This window comes from Podarcis bocagei, assembly GCF_964188305.1.
Source record: "Podarcis bocagei genome assembly, chromosome: 1".
In the NCBI taxonomy this organism is placed as follows: domain Eukaryota; kingdom Metazoa; phylum Chordata; class Lepidosauria; order Squamata; family Lacertidae; genus Podarcis; species Podarcis bocagei.
The window spans coordinates 61,406,967-61,432,038 of NC_138125.1; the positions used below are offsets into that span (position 1 = coordinate 61,406,967).

Sequence of the window (25,072 nt, forward strand, 5' to 3'; positions counted from 1 at the left end):
CAATAAGGGTAGTATTTGATTGTCAGCTGGGATAGCTCAGTCGATAGAGCATGAGACTCTTAATCGCAACGTCAACGGTTCGAGCCCCATGTTGGGCAAAAGATTCCTGCAGGGGGTTGGACTAGATGGCCCTTGTGGTCCCTTCCAACAGTTCTATGATTCTACGAGTTAGGTCCATTAATTTCAATGGGTCTACTAGGAGTAAAATTAAGTTGGCTGTCACCCGATGGTTGTGTGAGCATGGTTACAGGCTTTTCCCTCAGGCCCTGATTGTAGGAGGAGGCAGAATCTGCCAGCCAGGCCCAAAATAAAATGAGACTTGTATTGGAGAATATTCTCCATCCATATGATACATCATGCCCAGAATAATTCCAGTTTGTGAACAGACATTTCAGCCTTCTATTCCCCCCCCCATGTGACCAAGTTTATGGCCATACAAAAAAAAAAAGCCATTATCAACATTTATGGTCTTGTGCTGTTCGACTCTCCTGCAGCCGACACAGCTGGAAGGATGAACGTCCTTCACAGCATAGTTACAGAATCCAAAACCTGCCTAATATGAACTGGGTTAACAGCACACTTGGGCAACAGGTGTTGTTGCTGCCCCCGCAAGCTGGGGTAGTGGATTAGCCAACCCCCATCAGGCCAGGAGGGTCTGCAGCCCAAAATCTAAAGCAAACAAAGCAGGTGCTCTCCTTGTCGATCCAGCCAGCGGCCCGATTGAATTACCTTTCGGAAGAATGGCTTTGCCTCTTTCATGAAATTCAATTACGAAAAGAGAGAGGTGGCACCTTCTGTGATGTGATGGAGTCGAAAGGACAATCTGCTCTTCTTGTGGCCTCCTTCTGTTGGCTACTTTGATCTGAGTTTTATTGTCTGGGTTTAACACCTTCACCTTTAATTCCAAACAGAGAAGGTCTTTAGAGCCGTTTTTCTATAGCAAGGATTGTTCAGGCCTTTTTAATAGGAACCCTCAATTATCCAGGAAGCCAGAAACTAAATACACATAGGTTTGGTGAAATATAAGATTATTCTCACCAGTATTAAAACAGGTAGGAGAGGCCACATTAAAGACTCGGGTTTTACTTTCTAAGACCATTGCTTAATAAAAAGCGCACTGGCAACAGCTCAGCAGCACATTAGGGCTGGAACCGGTTCAACCCAAAATGCAGAAAGGAGATGTAACTGAGTAAAATAATACAGGTTAGACAGGCTCTCCTGCTCACCTCAATGAGATCTTTATTGTAAAGAGCTACCACCATATTGACATGACCCAAGGCCGTGGCAGTTCAACACTATAGTGTTACAGATTTGCATCACAAATCTCCGTGGAACAAAACCACACTCCTCTGCTGGATAGAAATGCAACCCAAGCTGCCAGGGCCCAATCCTGCACTACAGTTCTCACGTACATTTCAGGACCAGAAAGAGAACGGCCATCTAGCCAAGCTTCCATGCTGACAAAGGAAAAAAGAGGGGGCGATTCCATTTGTTTATTCTTTCACTAGACAAAATATGTCTCTTTTAGGAAGTCAACTTGTCTGTCTTCTAGACTGTAACAATTTAACATATTTCCTTTCTTTCTTATGCCAACTTTCAGCTGACGCTAGCCTCTTAAGGTTTCATGAATAGGATTGTCATCATCCCCCATATGTTTTCTAGCCGTTTCTGTTTTAGCCATGAGTTCCTGTCAGGGGGAAAGGCAGGATATAAATAAATAAATAACATTCCTAGGTTCCTTTCTTTGGCCATACCTGATTGCTGGTTCACTAGTTTCCTATTTTCTAGTAGTTGGGAGTCCAAGATGATGAACGAGAAAATGGAAATTGTGATTAACAGGTCTACCTTTGCAGAATTATAGATATCTGTCTTGCAGTCAATTTCAGATGTGGAGTCATCTTGGGAATTGCATGGATGCCTGCATGATTGCTATGAATTGGGACCTTTGGTATAATAAGAAAAACAAAAAATGCAGAAACACTACACACCACTGGCATGTCAACCTGACATACACACCAGTTGGAGGGGTCATCTTTTGCACTAAATTCTATCCCCATGGATGAACTTGTTCTGTTCTACCAGATGACAATGGGGTAGACAGTGAAAAGAGCAATGTTGGTATAAGATGATACCTGTGCACATTTACTTTGGAGTCAGCATAACTGAGCTTAATGACCCTTGTTTCTGAGTAGATGAGGAGTCAAATCAAATCAAATCTTTATTACAGTCATAGACCAGCATAAGTAGATGGGGAGATTATGGTAAAAACTGATAATGATTTTGAAGCTATTTCTACAGGGCATGAGGATGGATATGTTGGAGATTCTATTCCACCTTTTGTTGCAGATATGTGGGATTGTTACATGTCTGTTTACATTCTGTTTCCTTTCCAGCACAGACTGCTGGGTCCCGTGAGCGGAACATCCGCTCTGTGTATTGCTTTTGTTTTTAGTCTCTCTCCAAGTGGACGGCAAGGACAGACGACATGTTTCTTTGTTCTGATTTATGTAAAATAAATCCGTAGTTTTAGTATGTATCTACAGCCTCAAGCCTCTTCTGTTGTGCAGTTTACTGTGCTAAGTAAAGTCAGCAAGCTTGAGTCACTGATTTACATCGGAGCCATAGGTTGATGAATCTCCGCAGCGCGAAGGCTGAGAGGGAGACGATCCAGCTGGAGCCAATCAGATGCCCCCAGATGCCAACAGGATCATGTTGAATAAACAAGGTGAGAAGCGTTTACGCTGGAGGGGCTCACAACATTAACACCCCAGAAAGACTTGATTCCCCAAAGCCACAGCCTTGGATTCAAACAGAAATCAAACATCTCTCTCTCTCCGGCTTGCTGCTTTTTTTCATTCGTTTCAATGGGTCTACTTTGTGACTACGACTTATAACACCTGCACGCAGATTGCATAGAAAACTATAAAACCATCTTGTTTCCTCAGGCAGCAATATTGTACCCATTACAACGAAGGAGACATACTTCCAAGTATACATGGCTGACAAAGGGAGGGGATTCTCTTTGAATACGACATTTTATACAAATCTAACATTAACATGAATCTTTTAAAGGCCTTGAACTGTCATTTCTTGTACAGTTCACCAGTTCCCTCCTGGTAAAAGTAAAAACACTCATCCTCATCGGACTCTGTTGTGTTGAGTAGTTTTCTGTGCATTAGATATACAGTGGTACCTCGGGTTAAGAACTTAATTCGTTCTGAGGTTCATTCTTAACCTGAAACTGTTCTTATCCTGAGGTACCACTTTAGCTAATGGGGCCTCCCTCCGCCGCTGTGCAATTTCTGTTCTCATCCTGAAGCAAAGTTCTTAACCCAAGGTACTATTTCTGGGTTAGCGGAGTCTGTAACCTGAAGCGTCTGTAATCTGAAGTGTCTGTAACCCAAGGTACCACTGTACAGTAAATAACTGCACTGGTCTGACATTATCAAAGTCAATCTTCAATGAGAGCCCATGCAATGTAGACTAGGACACAGGAAGCTGCCTTATATCAAGTCAATGTATTGGTCCATCTAGCTCAGTACTGTCTGTACTCATTGGCTATGGCTTTCCAGGGATTCAGGTAGCACACATTTTCAACTCTGACTAGAGGCATTGAACCTTGAACTTTTCAGATGCAACGCAGGAGCTCAGCCAGTGAGCTATGCCCTTCACCACACTGAGAAAGCCTTGCTTCCATTCCCTGATCAGCAATAAAACTCACTGAGTGACTCTCAACCTAACTTACCTCAAAGGATGTTTTAAGGATATAGTTGATTTGGCAAACATGGGAAGAGATGGTACTCTGACTTCCATGGAGGAAACACGGGATAAAAAATGAATGAGCAAATATTACTGTGTTGCTTGCTTGTGTAATCCGACTCATAAGGCAGGAATTTAAGCAAAAATGTGGCAACACCAATTGAGCTAAACAATGCACGAATAAGAGTTGACAGTAACCCACCTCAGACAAAACTGCCCCCAAAAATCTAGATGCTCAAAATGTTCAGAAAACCAGAGGACAGCTTAATATTTCAGACAGCCCAATTTCAAACAAGCAGTCACACAAAATAAATGGGAGGATTCCAGTTGTTTCAAAAATATTTTACTATATTAACAAGTAATTACATTCAAATTCTTGTGCTCTCAGTAATGGACTTGCATTGATACACTTAATTTTAATGCATTTTTAAAAATCACAAAATACACAATCCTAGTGGTTTTTCTATAAAAGATCCCAGAGAATGAATAAAAGGTATGTTGCATTGATATATTGGGCACATTGTACTGGTCAAATGGCACTATTTTATTTTATTGAAAGTTGCATAAGAGGAACGTTTTGGGAGCCCCAACTGGTGTTAAGCGTATAGAAAAATGCTCATTTTACTTGTAATTTGAAAAGGTGAAAAATTACAGAGACATACTGTTCACAACTAAAGGTGAAACTAAGTTAAGACATGACCTAGCCATTATTAGGTTGAGGTACATAAAAAACAGTCCCAAAGTTCCCATGAGTTTATTATAAATGAAGAACCGGGTAAATTAATCTGGCATGTCACAGAGACAGCTATGGTATGTTCATTATTCCCAATGTGCTAGCCTTGTACACACAGGCATATTTTTATTTTATTTTTGTATGAGGGGAGCATTCAGAACTGCAATCCTTTATGTGCAGTCTGAAGTGGTGCAGTGATGGAAGCAGTGCCAGATTTACGTATAAGCTAAACAAGCTATAGCTTAGGGGCCCGCTCTCTTGGGGGTCCTCCAAAAATGTAAAGGGAAAATAAACTGGATGTCCTGGATCAAAAACTTTGATAAAATACATTTGTTGTGTGCAAATGGTTCTAAATACCTATTAGGTCCATAAATTACCATATAGAATATATCCAAAACAAAAAACAGTGACAATTTGTTGTTGACAAAGGACAGCTGGACATATAATGGGCCCCATTACCTTCAGTAGCTTAGGGCCTCATCAAACCTAAATCCAGCCCTGGCTGGAAGTATTCTACCATATGACTGTACTGAACGTGTATGTTGCCCTGAAAGAGCTCTACTGATGCTAAGACAGGAATAATCCCAGGGCTGGTATAATGGAGCATATATGTGAAATTGCTACAAAGGGATCACTACTCATTGCTTCTTTTTTACAATTCCATTTATCTTTGATCGTCAACTGCAAAGATTGCAACTGTTTTCCTGAGGAATGAACGTGGTATGTCAGTGTTCCTAATTTGTGCAGCAGGTTATTCAACACATTCTGATGTCCCTGTTCGGTTTTCTGTACACTCCCCCCCAGGTTGTGGTTTGGGGACAAGTGGCACTTCTCAGGGGCCTGGCACGGAACCTCCAAGTTATAAACCCTCAAAGCTATGCACAGCATGTCTAAAGAGGAAAAGGGATCCCAACAGACAGTTTAAAGAAATTAAAATTTCGGGATTGCAATGGCCAAGAGGTTACTTGGTTTAGAACTGCTTATGAATCTAGAATCTACTTGCTAGATGAAGTTCACAAGGAGAATGGGGAAAAGGGGGCAGAGGATGCCTTATGATGAAAATAACAGAAAGGGGCTATTTAATAGCTCTTGCTGACTAAATGAATCACAGGAATGGATATCAGAAGCAATGTGTCACAACACAGAACTCCTTAACCGGCAGGGATAGTCTCCATAACATCTGCTGTCTATATCATGGTGTAATGAACTACTTTTACTTCTAAAACTGTATTTTTAGGACTCTTTCAAGGACTCGCATCCCAAGGTATTGCACACATGCTGTGATGGAACCACAGCTCATTCCTGCACAAGAGAATTTTGTCTAAATGCCCAAGACAAATATTTAGACTACTACTACTACTACAATTAAAAGCACTGAGATTTTCCTACTGTAATTCTATTTTTTGTTTTTTTTTTAAATTTGATGGCACAGCAGCCTCGAATTCTCATTTTACTAATATAAAATGGATGTTGGTTTCACCTTTGACTAATGGGATTCAGCAGCAACGCAATAGTCCAAATACCAAAGGCTGTCTAGAAGTTTTATTTCACACTGCCAATAACTTCAGTCTACACTTGAAACATGGCTTCAAGCACCAGTCTTCATAAGCATGGCAATGTATGGAAGTTACAGCTCCATGCAACCTCAAGATCCTGTATGTAACCTTCTAGCAAAAAACCAACCCCCTGAGAAACACAAGGATGCTAATGGGAATAGCCAGAACTATGGCAGGGTAGTACAATTAGGAATGAAACATGCACTCAGCAGTCTAACAATTTTATGAATGTGTAGAAGCAAAACCCCTAAGAGCAAAGGGGTGCTCCCTCTCATCTTCTACTTGCCATATAAAAACCATAGTGGTCCAAATCCAGATGCAGTCATGTTCCACAAGGCATTGCGCATGATCAGATAGCGGCCTAAGAGAGCAAATGAGGCTGTGTGTTCTCCTCCATGCTACAAGAATGAGGTGGCTCCTCCTAGAAACCTGGTGAGCATCAAATTTGCCCACAGGTTTCCCAAACCAAGACATGGCATATGTGCACAGAAGCCTGCTTCAATGCACATGTCTCCCTTATTGCAACAAGGCATATAAATATATATATCTGTGTATCAACAACAACAACAACAAGGAGGCACCATCCATCAAGCTCAACTATTGTGAAACTGCCAATCCATTTAATAAGGCATGTGTGGGAATTTAAAATAGGGAGAGCAGGTCTGCGGTTCTCAAACTGCTTCAGTGTAAACCCAGCAACAGGAACAACTGAGTGCAATTGCTATGAAGATGCTGTACTGGTACTGCATTATTCTTCATTCTAACCTAGGCTGCATATACACTTTACCATTAAAGCACATTCAAAGCATATTTTCCTCTCAAAGAATTCTGGGCACTATAGTTCATTCATCGATGATAGGAAATGCAGTTCTCTAAGGGGTAAACTACAGCACCTAGAATTTTGGAGAAGATTGCGTTTTTGATGTGCGTAAACACAGTCATAGATTTACCACTTTGGAGCAGGTGATATTGGAAAAGAATTCCCAGGATAATGGCGTCTTGTTTCAATCCTCACGCTTTTGCATTAAATATTTACTTTTTTAAAAGAAAAAAGATGCTATTTTCCAAGAACTTTCCCCGTTATCAAGGCATTGTCCGTGGCATATCACACACACAAAAATAACAGAAAAAGTTAAGTCCAACTTACAGAGTTTATGTTTTTAAATGCTAGCAGCAAGCCAGCATAGTAGTTCTACATCTTCCACAGTTTCCATTCTAAAGTGCAGTGTCATTAATGCATTTCCCTTCTTTAAAAGACTTAATTGCTCTGTCACATTATTTCCCAGATTTTTAAAGTTCTGTATTTTTAATGTGACAGTGCCATAAGCTTATAAAAGTCAACTTAAAATAAAGTCAAATTAGGATTTTTTTTAAAAAAATGTTTTAAACGAACCTTTTAAAACAAACCTTTAAAGACCATGTACTACAGGCACCATTCAAAAATAAAATCAAAGATATAGAGTACTTCTTTCAGAAAGATTCCCGATATCTTTCCTTCTGCTACAAAACCTGCATGCAGGCATGACTAGAAGAAACTGCTGCTTCCACCTGTGTCATCTACATAGATGCATATGTGGGTGCTGGTGAAGTTTTTCAATTAGCTCTTCTTCTGTAGGTTCTTCCAAAACATCCCTAGAAGGACAAAACAGGAGCCATTAGAAGTCAACAGAGCTAATGTCTCAGCGCAGATTTTGCACACCTTTATGTACTCTAGATATGAGGGATGCGGGTGGCGCTGTGGTCTAAACCACAGAGCCTAGGGCTTGCCGATCAGGTTGGTGGTTCGAATCCCCACAATGGGGTGAGCTCCCGTTGCTTGGTCCCTGCTCCTGCCAGCCTAGCAGTTCGAAAGCAAGGCAAAGTGCAAGTAGATAAAAAGGTACCGCTCTGGCGGGAAGGTAAACGGCGTTTCTGTGCGCTGCTCTGGTTCTCCAGAAGCGGCTTAGTCATGCTGGCCACATGACCCGGAAGCTGTACGCCGGCTCCCTTGGCCTATAGAGTGAGATGAACACCGCAACCCCAGAGTCGTCCGCGACTGGACCTAACGGTCAGGGGTCCCTTTACCTTTACATACTCTAGATGCAACTTCTACAGTCACTTGAACATTAATAACCTCTGTGGTGGCACACACTTTCTAAGTTGGTCTTCAAGGTACAGTTCACCCACAAAATGTTTTACAGTTATCCCATATGCCCTTGCAGAGAATATAAAAGAATCCAACATCAAAAGGAGATTCACTCTCTTTCAGTCAGGGAAAATAATACATCTTTCTAAAATCTGGTACCACACTGTGTCTTGACCATACTGTGTCTATAAGGTTGGTCCCTATTGAATATTCTGGTCTTTAATAGAGTTAAGAAACAATCACTTGTGGAACACAAATTTCATAGCCCTTAGGGCAGTGGCGTAGCGTGGGTTGTCAGCACCCGGGGCAAGGGAAGTAATTTGCGCCCCCTAACCCGTGGATTTGCGCCCCCTAACCCTAACCCCCAGATGTTGCGCCCGGTGCGGCCGCCCCCCCCCCCTGCACCCCCCACGCTACGCCACTGCTCAGCCTGCAGACGCTTCTTCCCAGCCGTGCTTGAAAGGGGCAGGCAGGCACTGCCCCCCACCTCCCCCCAGACAAATAGGACGTTGATTAGTTTTTCAATGGACCTGTTTAAAAGATTTTGTAAATTGTTCTTCTTCCTGAAGGAGCATCTCCACCCCCATTGTTCTGCCTGGACACTGAGGTCCAGCTCCGAGGGCCTTCTGGCGGTCCCCTCATGAGAAGCCAAGTTGCAGGGAACCAGGCAGAGGGCCTTCTTGGTGGTGGCGCCCGCCCTGTGGAACGCCCTCCCACCAGATGTCAAAGAGAAGAACAACTACCAGACTTTTAGAAGACATCAGAAGGCAGCCCTGTTTAGGGAAGCTTTTAATGTTTAATTGGTTATTGTACTTTAACATTCTGTTGGAAGCCACCCAGAGTGGCTGGGTAAACCCAGCCAGATAGGCAGGGCTTAAATAAATTATTATTATTATTATTATTATTATTATTATTATTATTATTATTATTTGTTTTCATTACTTTGCTCCCCACTCTTGGGAGTGGGGAGAATTCAGCTGTAGAGAAGGCTATAGATTCTGCGAATAAGTCAATAATATTTCCCCTCTTTGGCCAGCTGCTGGTCCCTCCATGTGCACCCCTCCATTTGTCAACTCCGAGGAGCCCAGGCTCTGCCTGTCCCTAAGCAGGGGCAGAGGAAGGGGGCGGTGGGGGCGGTCCACACCAGGTGTCATCACTGAGGGGGATGACATTCGGCGCACCGTGACTCCCAGGCCTACCCCGAGCCGTCAGGGGAAGGGGTGGAGATGCGCCGCCTTGCCAGCGGCCTTCCCCACCTTCCCCCTTTGTTTTGACAGCTGGGGGAGGCTTTGGAGTTGTGGGCCGGCGTCGCGCCATTGCCCCTCGCTTCCGGGCTGCTTGGGGGGGAGCCTCCCCATAGCTGTTAAAAGGAAGAGGGAAAGGAAGAAGGGCGCTGGCAAAGCGACATGGCTCCCCACCCCCCAGGAAGCAGCCCAGCATGGACAGCTCGGTCCACCCCCCCATGGGCATCTCTCCCCCTGGGACACTCACCCCATGGCATGTGCACCGCTCCGGGCGCTGGAGCAGCTAGATCTGCCTCTGTCCCTAAGGCCAGCCTCTCAGTCCCCCCCCCCCGCCAATCATAGAGTTAGAAGGGACCCTGGGGGTCATCGAGTCCAACCCCCCCTGCAATGCAGGGATAAATATGCAGCCGTCCCACACGAGGATCAGAGACGCAACCTTGGCGTTCTCATCGCCGCGCTCCAACCAACCGAGGTATCCACACTTCTTCCAAATGCCCCCTTCCCCGAGAGCTGCCCGAGGATTTGCTGTCGATTCCCCGCGTGAAAATGCTTGCCCATTAAAAGGAAGGGAGGCTCCCTCCGCTCCTGCCACGGGGAGCTCAGCCTGCACTTGGGCAGGCCCTTTGCGTCACGTGCGCTTGGCGCGCTGCTCTTTCCAGCTTCCTCCCCTCCGGGCCAGCGGCTCCACCTCTTTTCCTTTGCCTCTTTGAGCCGCTTAATTCCCAGCAAGGAATTAGCAGGCTCGCTCCACCTCCTCCTCCTCCCGACTTTGCAAGGAAATAGCAGGCTCGCTCCACCTCCTCCTCCTCCCGACTTTGCTGCTGCTGCTGCGCGGCTTTTTTCCTCTACCGACGGCACGCTGTGCCTTGGAGAGGTTCCCACTTCCTCGAGGGGGGCCGGCCAAACGCGCCCCCAAAAATGTTGCGCCCGGTGCGGCCGGCACCCCTGGCACCCCCCACGCTACGCCACTGCCTTAGGGAAATTCTAGTGTCAACAGCCATTCAACTACTCCTTAAAACGTGTTTTAAATCAGGAAATAAGATTAAGCACTCCATACTCACCGGAACATGAGTTCCATTGTCATCTGGTATTCAACTTCTGAGAGAGATGGTCGATGGCAGAGACGGTCCCATTTATGGATAAAATTCTGCCAGTCAAGAGAAAGAATGGGAAGAGGGCTATTTCAGGTGGTCTTTCTGAGAGGTTCTCATCTCCACACCCACCAGGCAAGCATGACTCTACTCATGGAAGCAACCATTCATGAAAGCCTAGCTGTATGCCTCATAAAAGTGAGGTGCACCAGGAGCAGGGGAAATCTGCTTTCCCAGATTTCATGGAAGTTGGTGGTGAAACTTCCATGACTTACCTGCCCCTAATCACCACAGCAGCCTTTCCGTGCTGAGTAAAAGACAGACAGTTTGAACCCACTCTAAGTCTCAGGATGTAAGGTGGCCCAGGCAAGGACAAGGCTTTTGAAATCAATCTAAATATTGTTTGGGAGAGGTATTGTAGGGCTAGACAGATATGTCTAAATGGCTATCAGAAAAATAAAATAAAAAAGATGTTTTCATTGTATTTGGGTGTCAAGTCATTTAAGGCTTTGTACACTGGTTCTAACACTTTGGGCCTAGTAGTTCATGTGCAGGCAATGCAGTTCCCTGAGGAAGGGGGTGGTATATCTCTTGCCATATCGTACAGCAAGTGGGCAGCAGTGTTCTGCACTAACTGCAGTTTCTGGAACATCTTCAATAGTAGTCCCATGTAGAGGGAATGGCAGTAATCCATCCAGGAACATGGGTCACTGAGGCCCACTGAGGCCTCTTGGTCTAGGAGTAAACACAGCCAGTGAACCAGCTTTATCTGGGTGTATGTGACATCCCTTGCCTCCAACAACTGCTTAGAATTGAGGAGCAGCCCCAAGCTACATATCTGCTCTCTCAGGTGATTTGCTACCCTGTCCAGAACAGGCTGACAGCCCTGCGCCTGGACCTGAGCCCTAAGGACCAACAGGGCCTCCTTCTTGTCAGGCTCCAGTTTCAGTTTACTGACCCTCACCCGGTTCAGCAACTGAACAGCCCAGTCTGATTCAGATGGAATGGAGAGAAAGAGCTGGGCATCATCCGCATACTGACAACATTGTGTTCCAAATACTGCCTGTACAATAGCATAGCTTGCCTATTCCATTTATCCATCAGAGGGTTTGCTATTTCAAGAAGAACAAAAAGTGAATTCTCTTGTGATAATTAAGCCCATCGGCATTACCTCCAGAAGCAAAGCAATGAACAGATTGACCCAGATGACGGAGGAAATCAGCCACCAGGAGACAAAGTATAATTTTGACCATCTAGGGAGGGAAACAGATACATATATTTAAAGATAATCAAATAGCACCTATTATTCCAAATGAATGGGTTGGATCCAGACTTAATCATGTTTAGGCTAAGGCCATTGAAATAAATGGGATTTAAGTTAGTCAGGCATGATCAACTCTAGATTCAACCCAATGAGTGCTGCTCATGCAGGTGGACATGCAGCCCACACACACTGGCAGACCTTCAGAGGAGGTCATTCAAAAAACACCGCATTGCAAGTTCCACAATCAGGGCATATTCCAATCCCAGCTCTCCCTAGTCATGAAAGATGAAACACAGCATTCCAAGAAATCTTTCTTCCAATATGTATGCCTGTGTGAACAGACATGAGCTTCAAAACATACAGACTAGCCCTGGTAAGTGGACATGGAGCAGATTCGAGTTCTTTTTTGTCTAGCAGAATGGTCACCTTTAAGACTATCCCATTTCTCTTTATTTTTGCTCTGGACTTCACAAGGGATCCATGTGTTCTAGTGGGGATAGGTCTCCTAGCTTACACATTTTCAAAAAATGAAATCACAAGCATGGTCCCCATAACCCTGGATGCAGCCTGATCTCTATTAGGGGGTTCTCCTACACTGTTTCTTAAAACCGCAGATTTTAGAGCTTTCCTATCATGCCCTGATATGTGCCTCTTTCTCCCACCCCATTCGCCTGCCCACCAAACAGTACAATTTGTCTCATTCTGCTGTTTTTATTGGTTTCATTTATCATCCATAAAAGTATTTATTTTTTAAAGAACAAAATGTTGTAGAGAACTTTAAGAAACCTCACTCACTTGGTTGGTCCTGATAAAGGGACTAACTGCTGGTTGCTATGGGGTTATTTCTAAAGAGCCTACAAAATGCATCTCTCCGTGCTGAGTTTCTGAAGCAGCAGCACATGGCACTCTCCATACTGCAGAAGCAGACCAATTCTCTTCCCCCCAAAATGCAAAGATCTTTTTTACTTTGGAGACATCTGCCAAATGTACAGCTTCTGCCCATTACTTACGGAGATGAGTATCTGGAATATGCATCCAAGAAAACCTGCCAGTTGTTCACAACCATCACATCCCACAAAGTCACCAGGGATGCCTGAGGGACAAGAACGAAAAAATGAGCCGTAATGGAGATTATTCTAATTTGAGATTTAGAAGCAACAGCAAAGAGAGGAAACTGGTAGGTCTCAAACTGGTAGGGTAAATGTTGAAAATGACAAGAAATCCCTAATGAAAACACTCACTGCAAAGTCATCGAAGTTGTTTGGCCAATACTGCAGCTGTTCAAAGGTGCCGCACTGCAAAGTGGCATTTGTTGCATTGACACCGCTATAAACAGAAAATAAGCGTAAAGTAGTTTCATTATTGAGATGCTGCTCTGCAGCTGGCTATGTTTGCACATGGAAATTACAACAAATTCTGCCTTAAAGCCACATTTAAGTGAGACTTACCTGATGCTTCCCGTAGGAGTAATGGCACCCCTAAACAGCTCCATCCCTACTATTGCAAATGCATAGAAAACCACCTGGAGAAGAATGAATTGGGCATCAGTTATTTTCTATTGCTAAGCTACCAGTGCAAAGTCACTGGCAAGACGGTAGTCATTTTATAGGTAAGCTCAACGTTTTCCAGAGCACGCTAATCTTTGTTCACTTTTGAATTTTAATATAAGCAGTTTGGAAAAGAAGCGAAGACAGCAAAACCTCAAAGCACCTGCTCTGTAGTAATCTCACTGAAGCAAAATACAAGCCCTAGGAGCAGATTCATACACGGATGGGTGGCTCGCTCCAGGATCTTGGTGCATGCTCCTTCATGTGCCTTCTGGGCTTATTCAGATGACAGCATCATGTGCCCTTTCTGAATGCCTGCCTTGTTTTTCTAATACAGAACAACAAACCCCTGTGTTGCAAACTTAACACAACAAACAACACAAGCAACAAGACCAGTATACTAGATAGCACTGTAGTTCTTATTGCATAATATACATGATTTAGTACAACAAAAACAAAATGTGTACACTTGTAAATTTTCTAATATATTCAAAAACAAATGAACACACATCTGTCAATCTTTGAAAGTCCATAAAAGTATAATAAGTCTATGGTTGAAACAAAGTTATAGATGCTATCCTGTGGGGTGAGAGGTGTTGTTTATTGCCTTGCTTTTCTGGCTTTGAGGATTGTGGTCAAACTTTCTAAAAGCCCTAATTACACCCACTGGCACATACAGATACAGACACATAAAAAGGAAGCTTGTGCTTGTCTGCAGCACATAGCTTATGGTTCGTGGAACAATCATTGGCCACATTATGATTCTCAGTGTCCTGACACCCACGATTGCTTTGCTCAATTTTAAATAAATAAATAAATCATAGGAACATTTCCAACAGCTATCTATGTTCAGATCAGAGATGACAGGCCCCTTTCCTAAGGGATTTGCCATCTAAAATATAGGCACATTGAAACAAGAGAGGAAGATAGGAAACAGAAGAACAGGCAGTTGGAGGAAAGTGGCTATTTAAAACAAAAACAACAAACTTTTGCTTCTGGCCTTACTGGGATAGTTATCTGTTCCTACGCTTCGGTGATAGAAAACTCCCACTAATTGTCTGACAAGCTATTTGAGGGATTTATCTTCACCTTGCAATTCCTAAATATGTCAACAGATGGCACTTCACCCTTTAGGACAGAGCTGTCTAAACTGTGTGTAGCAACACATTCGTGTGTTGGCCGCAGTGTGTAAGTGCTCCTCCTGGGGCTGGAAAGGGGTTAGTTTAACCTCCGGTTTGCTAGTAAAACTGAATTGCTGTGTCATGAAATGATGCATGTCTAAAAAGTGTGCCACCAAGGTGAAAAGTTTGGGAAGCTCTGCTTTACGACACCTCTTATTTGTAGCCAATTAAGTTTTACTCTGATTACCCAATGGGTTTGATTAGTGGATTTACTATGAGTAAAAATTAGCTGACTACCACCCTTTACTTTTATATAAGCATCTTGTATATTAAAAAAAACAAACCATAAATGATGCCACACATTATTATAGATAATGCTGTGATAATGGTGACCATACTGATCCCACTAGGGTGGCCAGAGTCTGCTTACATGTATTCCATTGCCAAATATTGTTTTATAAATCTATTTCATTAAGATGAAACATAGAAGGAGAAATGAATCTTTCTTGGCTTTCACTTACCACTAAGATCCCTGCGAAAGATCTTATGTTTTTCACAAGGTCCAACAGTGTACTGGCAACTAAGGACATGAACTGGAAAAAGAGATAGAATCATTAGGATTTTTTTAATTTTAAAAATAGTTCTTATACTTAAGAGACTATAACCAAAATTCAGATAAAAGCAACACAGTGAAGCAGAAGTACCTTTATGTTAGGGATGATCCGCAGAAATCGGAACACAATCAGCATGTTTGCCAGGCGAACCATGTCCCACAGCGAGAGCAAGCCCAACATTTCAGGCCTCCTAGAATTAAGATACCAACAAAACAAAACAAAAACCTGGGAGAACGAACCAACACTATAAACTACAACTGCTTTTCTAAGCCAACTAAAAGTGTGATCTTACTCAAGCAAGATGTTCATGCCAGTATTGGAAAAAGGAACAAATGCCACACAGTCTTAAAATAACACCTTTGCCTTAAGAGTTATAAGCTGGTAATGGCACAGTCATTTACCCATCCTCAGATCACAGTGACGTGACTATTTCAAGTGTTAATATGGCAGCGGGGAGGGTGCAGCGAGCGAAATCAAGCCTATTTGCTATCCTTTCCAAGCTACAATGTTCCAACTGGCCTGCAACCCTCTTATCAAACTCCATTTTAAAGGGGCTTGAGACTGAAGAGAAATACAACATTTTGGCTATGATCATAAAAGCCCCATGGCTGTAAGCCTGCTCTTTGCTCTAAAAGAATTTTCCACTGTCCACTGCAGATACTTTCAGATCCCCATGTAATACAGATTATAAACCACTATGTCCCTCCTTACAGTGTCACATCATCATAATCATCAATATATTCCTACAAATAAAGAGATACCAGAATCAACCACTATCAGACAAAGCACAGTGGTGCCTCGCGAGACGAAATTAATTCGTTCCGAGAGTTTTTTCGTCTAGTGAATTTTTCGTCTTGCGAAGCACGATGTCGGAAAAGTTTTGGGAAAGCTTCAAAAATCACCAAAAACCTCAAAAAAGGCTACCACACCGCGTTCTATGAGTTGCTCCTCGAAGTCAAGTCGCAACTGTATTAACGGTGTTAAGAAAAAGGAAACAAACTTGCAAAAAACGCAAGACGTTTTTGTCTTGCGAAGCAAGCCCATAGGGAAATTCGTCTTGCGAAGCAGCTCAAAAACCGCAAAACCCTTTCGTCTAGCGAGTTTTTCGTCTTGCGAGGCATTCATCTTGCGGGGCACCACTGCAGTTGATTTTAGAGCTGGATGTGAGGCAGCTCCTGGTCACAAGTTTCTAGCCCCACTTTCCTCCAGCAAGAATTCTAGCAAGAAGCAAAGTGGATGTTGGTTAAAGCATCAAAAGTTGCTGGTTTCTGGAAAGCTGAAATTGCTTACAAAGAGCACATACCAGCCTCGGTGAGGAAATCCATAGACAGCAAATGTCGACACCTCCAAAACCTTTGAGAAGAAGGAACAGAGCAAAGCTATAGCAATTTCAATCGTTATTTAATAACTGAAATTTAAGTAGTATAAAATATCTATTAGAAACAAATGTCCTATTAACATGCTGGGGAAGGATCTTTACTACAAGCAAGGTCCTAAAAGTTTTCTTTCTTTCTTTTCTCTGCATCCAACAAAGTTGTTTTCACCCATGAAGGAAATATAACCAACACAGTCATACTTTTAAACTCTTACAAACAGGAAGTTATTTTCTGATTTGACTGTGCAAAACACACACACAGCCTAGGTGAAGTCACATGTACATTCTCTTTACCTATCCTATCCGGCAGCCAGCAATTTGTGGTCAGTGGTCATCTTTACAGTAAAAACAACAACAACAACAACCCAGAATGGAACTTGTGTAGCAATACTCACCATCAGAACTACAGTCAGAAGGCCATCAAATATGTTGCTTGGATAAGATATGTATCTTTTTAATCCCAGTGCTAGAATTTTCAATGACATTTCCAGGAGGTAGTAGAAAATGAAGACACAGTTTATAACCTTGAAAATTTAGAATTGAGATGCACATTAAGAATTGAGCATTTGGAAGAGCAGCTCTTACAGAGAAAGACAGAGAAAGTGGCCTTACCCCTAAAAAAAAGTCATCCCGTGCAGCAGGTTGCTTATCTGCATCTAGTACCATGACCACCTTAAGGGGAAGAGAAACGGAAACTGGTCAGTTGGCACCAAACTTTTAAACTACAACATTATGAAGTGTCCAGAGCAAAGTTGTTCAGACTTGATGCCTAGCACATAAAGCAAGATAGAAAAAGGACCAGACCGTAATTATGTTATAAAGACTGCATTCTCGCCCACTGACCATGGCAGCAGTCAAATATTTCGAGAATCTTCAACAGTTGGGACATACCTAACAGTATATCCATGCATCTCTCGTTCCCTTCCTGCAATAGATTCAGGCATCCCCCAATAGGAAGACAAGAAATCTCTAGCTGTGCAGTAAAAGCCACTGCACTTCAAGGGCCAGCAAGAATAGCAGCTATCTGATTTGCTTTGTTTTTGCTTTGTGTTGTTGTAATTGGCATGCAGATACTGTTGGACTCCCATCAACCTCAGCCAGCATGGCCAATGGTCAAGGCTGCTGGAAGCTGCAGTGTGGCAACATCTAGAGGGCCACTGGTTCCCCACAACATTATCAGTTACTGGGGAGAAACAACAGGAAAGGGCTATCGCTGTGCTTTCTAAGAATATCTGCCTGACTGCAAGGGGAATCAGGATGCTTCCTGGAGTCTTGGTCTGATTCAGCAGGGCTTTTCTTATGAGAACAATTGCTTCACAGAAAACGATGAGGGAACTGGGCTACTAAACTGCCCTGTTTAAACTTGCCTTAATGTAAAATCACTACTGTTTGACACATGTTATACTTACGCACACAGACAAAACGTTTGCTACAGCAACAGCATTCCCCAAATAGCCAAAGTAACGGTGACCAAAGACAATTTGGATTCTCTGTAGAAAAGGTGACTGATAATCTGGCCTGGGAGGACGCTGAAAGGAAAGGATATGAGTCTTGTCAACATGACCTGTTATTTCTTCAATAACACATGGCCTTGAGGAGGCATCTCTTTGGCTTAGGATATGTATCCCTGAGGCCTGCTGCAACAGCACTGTGACAGCTCCACACCTGCATGCAGCCCCTCCTTAGAGACCAAGAAGAAAAGGGTGACAGGGAAGCTATCCCTACCCAGAAATCTCTGAGTGCAACAAGATTAATTCCCTGGCACAACACAATACCCGCAGTTAATCATTTATTTGCTTAAAATGTCAAAAAAAAAACCCACCCAAAAATGGAACAAAAGGTCCAGTTATCAGCACTGATCATCAGTCAAAGGGGTACAGTTACTAGAAGATGATCTCGCTCAAATGACAGACTGTACAAATCTCTTGCATCGGTTATGGCATATTTACACCAATCAGTCAACAAAAAACCATTCTTACCACAATGAGCCAGCTCAACATTACTACTAATGGGAATCTTTAGAAGTCCTTCTCTGGGAACCTTATATAACTGGCAGAAAGGTATATTCTGAACAGTTTTCATATGCATAGGGCAGCATTTCCCAAACATGGGTCTCCAGCTGTTTTTGGACTACACATCCCATCACCCCGACCACTGATTCTGCTGGTTAGGGATGATGGGAGTTGTAGTCCAAAAACAGCAGGGGACCCAAGTTTGGAAACCTCTGGCATAGGGGATCTTTGTCTTATATCTTAATTTTTAATTTTCTGCACATTTTTTGGAGCAGTCAGACCCTATTCAGAAAGCAGGGATTCATATCTCACTGACCAGCTATAATATACCGTATTTTTCGCTCTATAAGACGCACTTTTTCCCCTCCAAAAATGAAGGGGAAATCTGGGTGCGTCCTATGGGGCGAATGTAGGCTTTCGCTGAAGCTTGGAGAGCGAGAGGGGTCAGTGCGCAGGGCTCCCCACACTGCGGATAGCAGCCTGCCGCCTGGCAGGTGGGGCGCCCTGATGCAGAGCGCCCCTCGCGCCGGGCAGACATCGGCCAGCCCCACAAGCTCGGGGGACAGCAGGGAGGCGCAGCGCCGCCATCCCGCTGTTCCTCGACCTGGTTTGGTTTCCCCGACCTGCTTTTGGGGGGGAAATAAAGGGGGGGAAATTCCCTTTATTTCCCCCCAAAAAACTAGGTGCGTCCTATGGGACGGAGCGTCCTATGGGACGAAAAATACGGTATTCTGTTCAGCTTTGCTTTCTTTTATTGGTAGGGGAGCAGCAATTTTCCAAATATGCTTTGAGATTTAGGAAACACAGGAGCCCTATGCATTCGTGAGCCATATATAGAACACTCCTGGGTAGCAGCAAGAGTGGGGCCACACATCTATTCCCATCACTGATGTTATGCCCTTGCCGTTAAACTGCCCTCAACCTTCACATATTGAGCACTGAGGTCTGAAAAGGGAATCCACTGCAGAAGAGCAGCCCACGCACAGAGGCTCTACACAAACAGGACACCCATGCCATTTGGTGTTCCAGTTGCACGGAGCTTAGATGTGTGAGCAGCTGCTTGCCTGAAGGGCCCATTGAGGTAGAAACAGTGCAGCCCCACTCCTACTGAAGTATGGGAGTGCCCTACACTCAAGTAGACACATCATTAGAGCTAAGAGGAAACAGAAATTGAAAGGTTACTGTTCTGCAGAGAAGCAAATGCACAAAAAACAAACAAATCCCTATTCGCAACTATTCACTTTAACTTTATCCAAGCAATTCTTTATTAGAACAACTCAGTATTAACTGCAGCTCCTTCAAGAGTACTCAGACTCAACAAAGCTAGAAAATGTGAATATGTAAATTCTACATTTTATGCCATAGGGACGCGGGTGGCGCTGTGGGTAAAACCTCAGTGCCTAGGACTTGCCGATCATATGGTCGGCGGTTCGAATCCCCGCGGCGGGGTGAGCTCCCGTCGTTCGGTCCCAGCTCCTGCCCACCCAGCAGTTCGAAAGCACCCTTAAGTGCAAGTAGATAAATAGGTACCGCTTTCTAGCGGGAAGGTAAACGGCGTTTCCGTGTGCTGCGCTGGTGCTGGCTCGCCAGAGCAGCTTCGTCACGCTGGCCACGTGACCCGGAAGTGTCTTTGGACAGCGCTGGCTCCCGGCCTCTTAAGTGAGATGAGCGCACAACCCTAGAGTCGGACACGACTGGCCCGTACGGGCAGGGGTACCTTTACCTTTACTTACATTTTATGCCAGGTAAAGGGAGGAAAGTTACATGCATGATTCAGATGCAACTTTCATGACTAACACATAGCATGACTCTCAGTAAACTTGTACACCAGCCCCAAATGTATGATCAGCATTTGCCAGGCTGGTACCCTGCAGATGTTTTGGGCCATAGCTCCTATCTGCCTCAGCCACCACACCTGGAGGGAACCTGAAAAGCTGGCATAAATGAAAGGCAGGTCCATACCTCTTTAACTTTGTGTTTGTCCAGTTCATCAAAGAGTAACTGAAACTGAGCAGAGGTCAGACCTCCTGGGGGACACAACTCAAGGTTCTGCATATACAAGAGAAAATGGAAGTTAACACACCAATGTCAAGAACATTTATTGAATGAAATCCAACTTCTCATTAAGTAAAAAAGGTAATTCCTACCCTAATGATTGCTTCCTTGCAGTCAGGATCCATTTTTACTCTATGAAGAACTTGAGCTAGGGTCTCCGCCTGGACACGCAAGCTACATAAACAAAGTTACAATGTGTGAGAAGGAATCATTAACTTTCTGTTCCTTGTCACTACCCACCCTATGTGTGCTTGACGCCTTTCACTCACATGTTCTTATTGAGAGAAGTCTCCTTCAGAGAACAAAGAACTTCAAAGGCAGCCCGGATTCCTAAGCGCCTTCGGAAAAGTGAGGATTGAACCGATTTCTGAAACGGGAAGAAAAAATATATCCGCCAACACATAGGAGAAAGCTACAGGCATGAAAAACACGAAGAACTAGAGAAGAGTCACTCTGTTTTGAAAGTGTCACATGGAGCAGAACACAAATCAAAGGTGCAAGTTCAAGACAAAAAGTCACTGGGGGAAAATCCATCATGAGCTCCTGGCCTTCAGAACATCTTCATTGGCTGAACTGATTTTCTCACTCTTGCAGGTGAGGTGGCCAGATAAGCATCTCCTTGGGAAATGTTTGCTCACAATTTTGGTTTATGAAACGTTAAAGAATACGATTCTACCTCCATCACACAAGACAGCTGCAATGTGTACGTAAAAATCACAACCATGTATATGTGGAAGGGAGCGAATCGTGTGGATATTCCTCACTCTGCCATCTCCCTCCTAAGGTGGCAATCACATGGGAAAGACCCTAACCACCCACTCATGTGCTTGCAGCAGCAGCCACACATACAACACAAGCACATGAGAGCCAACTGTGCCACAGCTGTATTCGTCCATGCCATAGCCAAAATCTTCTACCAAAGACTCCCTAAAACCCAGATTCCTGAAGGCTGTTGAAATACCCCAACAGCAGGAACTTCCTGCGCAGAAGTCCATGCTAGGTTTCATCATTTCAACAATATGTCATTTAGGCTTTACTCACCAGAAGATAGCCACGAAACTGATTGTATATTATTGCTGTCAGCAAGTTCATCAGAAATAAGTTCCCTTAAGAAAAGAAAAAAATATTTACTTTAAAAAAATATAGAAGCTGTGCTGTGTTTGTTCAACTGTAAACTGAACAGAGACCCATATGAATGCCCTAAGAATTTGCATCAAAACTGCAAAAATAAGCAGAATTCCCAAGGTAAGCTGGTAAAATGGGAATTTGCTAGAATCATTTTACCACAAGTATGAATGCCACATTTTAAAACCTGTTCGTTCTAGTACACTCTTTCCAAAGAAAGGAAGGAATAAGGTACCTTGTTTTTTTAAAAGACTGGCTTAGATAACTTTACGATGTATGAAAGTATAATGAATTTTAATCAGGTGTATTTTAAGTGTCAATAGTGTATGGGAGGTAATTTCTTCTGTCCCTAAATGTTATTTTATTTTCCCAGAAAAAGCCACAACTTCGGTAGAATACAGGGGAGGATGGGGAGTATAGTTAGGGCGCTTCCAAACAGAGGCTTAATTTGCAAACTGGTTGGGTGGGTGGGTGGGTGGGTGGGTGTGTGTGTGTGTGTGTGAGAGAGAGAGAGAGAGAGAGAGAGAGAGAGAGAGATTCCTCCCCCACCGATCAAAAATGTAAATCTGAGTTAAAATGGGGAGAGGTATATTTTAATGCCAATGATGTCCTTGGATGCTGTGAGGGGAAAATGCATGAATGAGGAATACCAATCTCACAGAAGTCTGGAAACACCCTTATATAGAGACAAATAAAACAAAGGTCACACTGAATGACTTGCATAGGGATCTTATTCAAATGAAGTGGCAGCTTACCTATTACAGTGAAGAATATGAAGAAGATGGAATATGCTCTGTTCTTAGAGTAGGCAGGAATCATCACTGTACAACAATTTTTAAGGTTAGAAAGTAATAATGAATATATAAAATGCTGAAAAAGAGAAGCACACACACTGCTTCTGTTGGGCCAATGAAGAAGTGCGCTCATTAAAACATATGTATACAATTATTTTTCAGATAAAGCTCAGGGTGAACCTCTACTTATGGGGGGGGGGTTGCTAGAAGCCAGATTTGCACAATACTAAATGGCCAGCCTTTATGCCAGTCACAAAGCCAACTTCTTCTCTCCAAACGGTGTTTAAAAAATCAAGGCAAACACCAAGGAACACCTATCAGATAAACACGCTAGGTGTTTGAAGAGACAAAAGAAGCAGTTAGTCGGCATGAAACATGGGGAAGAGAGGCAAACTGAAAAAGGCAATCAGAATTCAATTCATACTGGGGTAGATAAGAGCTTACTCTACAGGTCAAAACCCATTATGAACTCCAATCCGTAAGTAAATAAGTTTAAAGAAAAACTGGAGTGGGGGAGGGGGTCTTCTGTATTTCTATGGTAGTCAAATCAGGCCTGAGACACAGTGAAACTAAAGTAATTTGCGTTCACACTCCTAGCCATATGTCTCAAAGTTTGCACCACCATGAAAAACATGAATTTGCTCAAATCTTAATTCTCTTAACAGTAGAAAGTAAGGGGGGGGGAGAGAGAATACATTTAGAAAGTTATGCTTACCATCTGGATTATTTGCAGTTGTCAGCAGTACCAGCAGGGAAGTTAATGAATCTGGCAAGTTGTGAAAATATCCTTGCCATTCCTTGTCCTGCTGGGCATCCTAGTCACAGAGAGCCAAGCCATTAGCAAAGCAATGCCAAGAGTCTGCCACAGCCATTTAAGAAGCATGCACAAGTCCTGGGATCACACTGTCTGACCCAAGTGCATGATGTGATGCCACACACACGCACACACACACACAACTAGCTTATCAAGCAGAATAGGACCGTGGAAGATTGGGGCCACACATCACAATGTTACAATCAAAGCAGTTACTTCTGACTTCAGATAGACAGGTGAGTACTTCAGAAAAATATAATATAAAACATGATATTCGTTAAATTTCCACAAGACATACAACTAGTCTCAGGTGGCACTTTTTCTACTCTACTTGCACATAACAACATCATATATGAGCATCTTCCCAAAGTGGTTTTGTCTGAACTGGTGTATGAATACTAAGATGACTAGAATTAAGCTAGAATCTAAAAAAAAGAAGAAGAATATTCTTGATATAATATTGCATTTTAATATCTATATAATTCTTCAACATTTTATCATTTTTGTATCGTTATAATAAACTAGCAGATTTGCAAACTATAACCCAAGAAAACCAATGGACTCTTATTTTTTCCAATATTGTATTTAGAAAGCAAACACATTTTTAAAAGCCTGAGGGAAGGAAGGCAGCTGGGGGGGGCACTTAGAATAGAAAATATTCAAGCAGCAAAATGGTTAAGTATCCGCTTCTGCTTGAGAACTGGAGCTGTGTTACAGAGATTTGTTCCTTACAAGCAGTCAGCTTCTAAGTGAATATGCTGGAAGAGAATTGGTACCAAATATATATTGGGACTATATACATGGGCTTGTGTGTGTTCGCACATACACAAACATATACCCACAGGAATAAGACTTCTGTATTTAAATGCACAGCAAAGTTCAGAGTGCAAAGATTCAAGAAAGACACACTGAAATGAAGACATCCGTCTTCTACACAGGCATTTATTTTGGAGTTTGTGGTGGTTTGCATGTGGTAACTATCACCTCAGTTTTTCTTAGAGGGAACAGCTTGTGGGAAAAGCTATCATGCTGGAGCGTTTCATATATGTAATTTCTCTTATATGATTGGTCATGATATGGCAAGGGGGATTACCATTTTCTCCCTTGGAAAGTGCAAAGAGCTGAGGGAGGGAACTGAAAAGGGGAAGCTGGAGGAGTGATACTCTTTCCCACTTTTTTCAGCTCTATCCGCTTTTCAGGCTAATTCTGCTGGATCCAACTTTTACAAAGATCCTCTGGGAAAGCAAAGTGTGTACACACAAGCTTTATTTCCTTCTGAGAAAGGAGGAAAATAATCCAGACCTATCATAACACTATGTCTGAAACACAGAAAAGATAGCAGACATTTCAGAAAGGGTCAATACTTTTCCCAAAAAAAACTTATTACATTTGCCAACATTTCTGACAATGCTTTCAAGGCAACCAAACCCTACATGAATCGTTCACGTTAGTTACCTTCGTTCGAGCAAACAGCAGCATGCCAAACATGGTAAAGAGAAACAGGTGAACAGCTAATAGCAGCATAACACTATTAGGGAGAAAGCACAAATGCCAAAATTAGTTCTTTCATTAAAATATAAGAAGGATGCAAATGGAGAGATGTCAGACTACAACATTCAAATAAACCAGAATACAGCATTTTTTGAGGAGGAGGAGGAGGAGGAGGAGGAGGAGGAGGAGGAGGAAGAAGAAGAAGAAGAAGAAGAAGAAGAAGAAGAAGAAGAAGAAGAAGAAGAAGTTGCCCTCTATTCAGGAAATAATTTCTTTGGCTGAGGCATTTAAGTTATAGCAAATTTAGTCAAAACCTGGGAAGAATGAGGATAAGAATATAGTACTTTCGTAC

At 43.1% G+C, this 25,072-nt stretch overlaps 1 protein-coding gene across 1 annotated transcript in view; it reads right to left on the minus strand.

Moving 5' to 3' along the window:
- Nucleotides 1-4,086: 4,086 nt before the first annotated feature.
- The window catches only part of TPCN2 (two pore segment channel 2), a gene marked incomplete at its 5' end in the record, with an annotated part of 33,281 nt that continues 12,295 nt past the window's right edge, over nt 4,087-25,072 (minus strand). Inside the window, 19 exons of the mRNA XM_081164565.1 lie at nt 4,087-7,680; nt 10,479-10,564; nt 11,680-11,761; nt 12,783-12,865; nt 13,014-13,098; nt 13,221-13,294; nt 14,962-15,033; nt 15,145-15,244; nt 16,358-16,407; nt 16,825-16,953; nt 17,042-17,101; nt 17,839-17,958; nt 20,404-20,490; nt 20,589-20,670; nt 20,766-20,863; nt 21,538-21,602; nt 22,377-22,442; nt 23,131-23,230; nt 24,685-24,757. Coding sequence (XP_081020691.1) covers nt 7,602-7,680; nt 10,479-10,564; nt 11,680-11,761; nt 12,783-12,865; nt 13,014-13,098; nt 13,221-13,294; nt 14,962-15,033; nt 15,145-15,244; nt 16,358-16,407; nt 16,825-16,953; nt 17,042-17,101; nt 17,839-17,958; nt 20,404-20,490; nt 20,589-20,670; nt 20,766-20,863; nt 21,538-21,602; nt 22,377-22,442; nt 23,131-23,230; nt 24,685-24,757 — 1,591 coding nt within the window. The 3' untranslated portion in view covers nt 4,087-7,601. The remainder of the gene's footprint in view (nt 7,681-10,478; nt 10,565-11,679; nt 11,762-12,782; nt 12,866-13,013; nt 13,099-13,220; nt 13,295-14,961; nt 15,034-15,144; nt 15,245-16,357; nt 16,408-16,824; nt 16,954-17,041; nt 17,102-17,838; nt 17,959-20,403; nt 20,491-20,588; nt 20,671-20,765; nt 20,864-21,537; nt 21,603-22,376; nt 22,443-23,130; nt 23,231-24,684; nt 24,758-25,072) is intronic.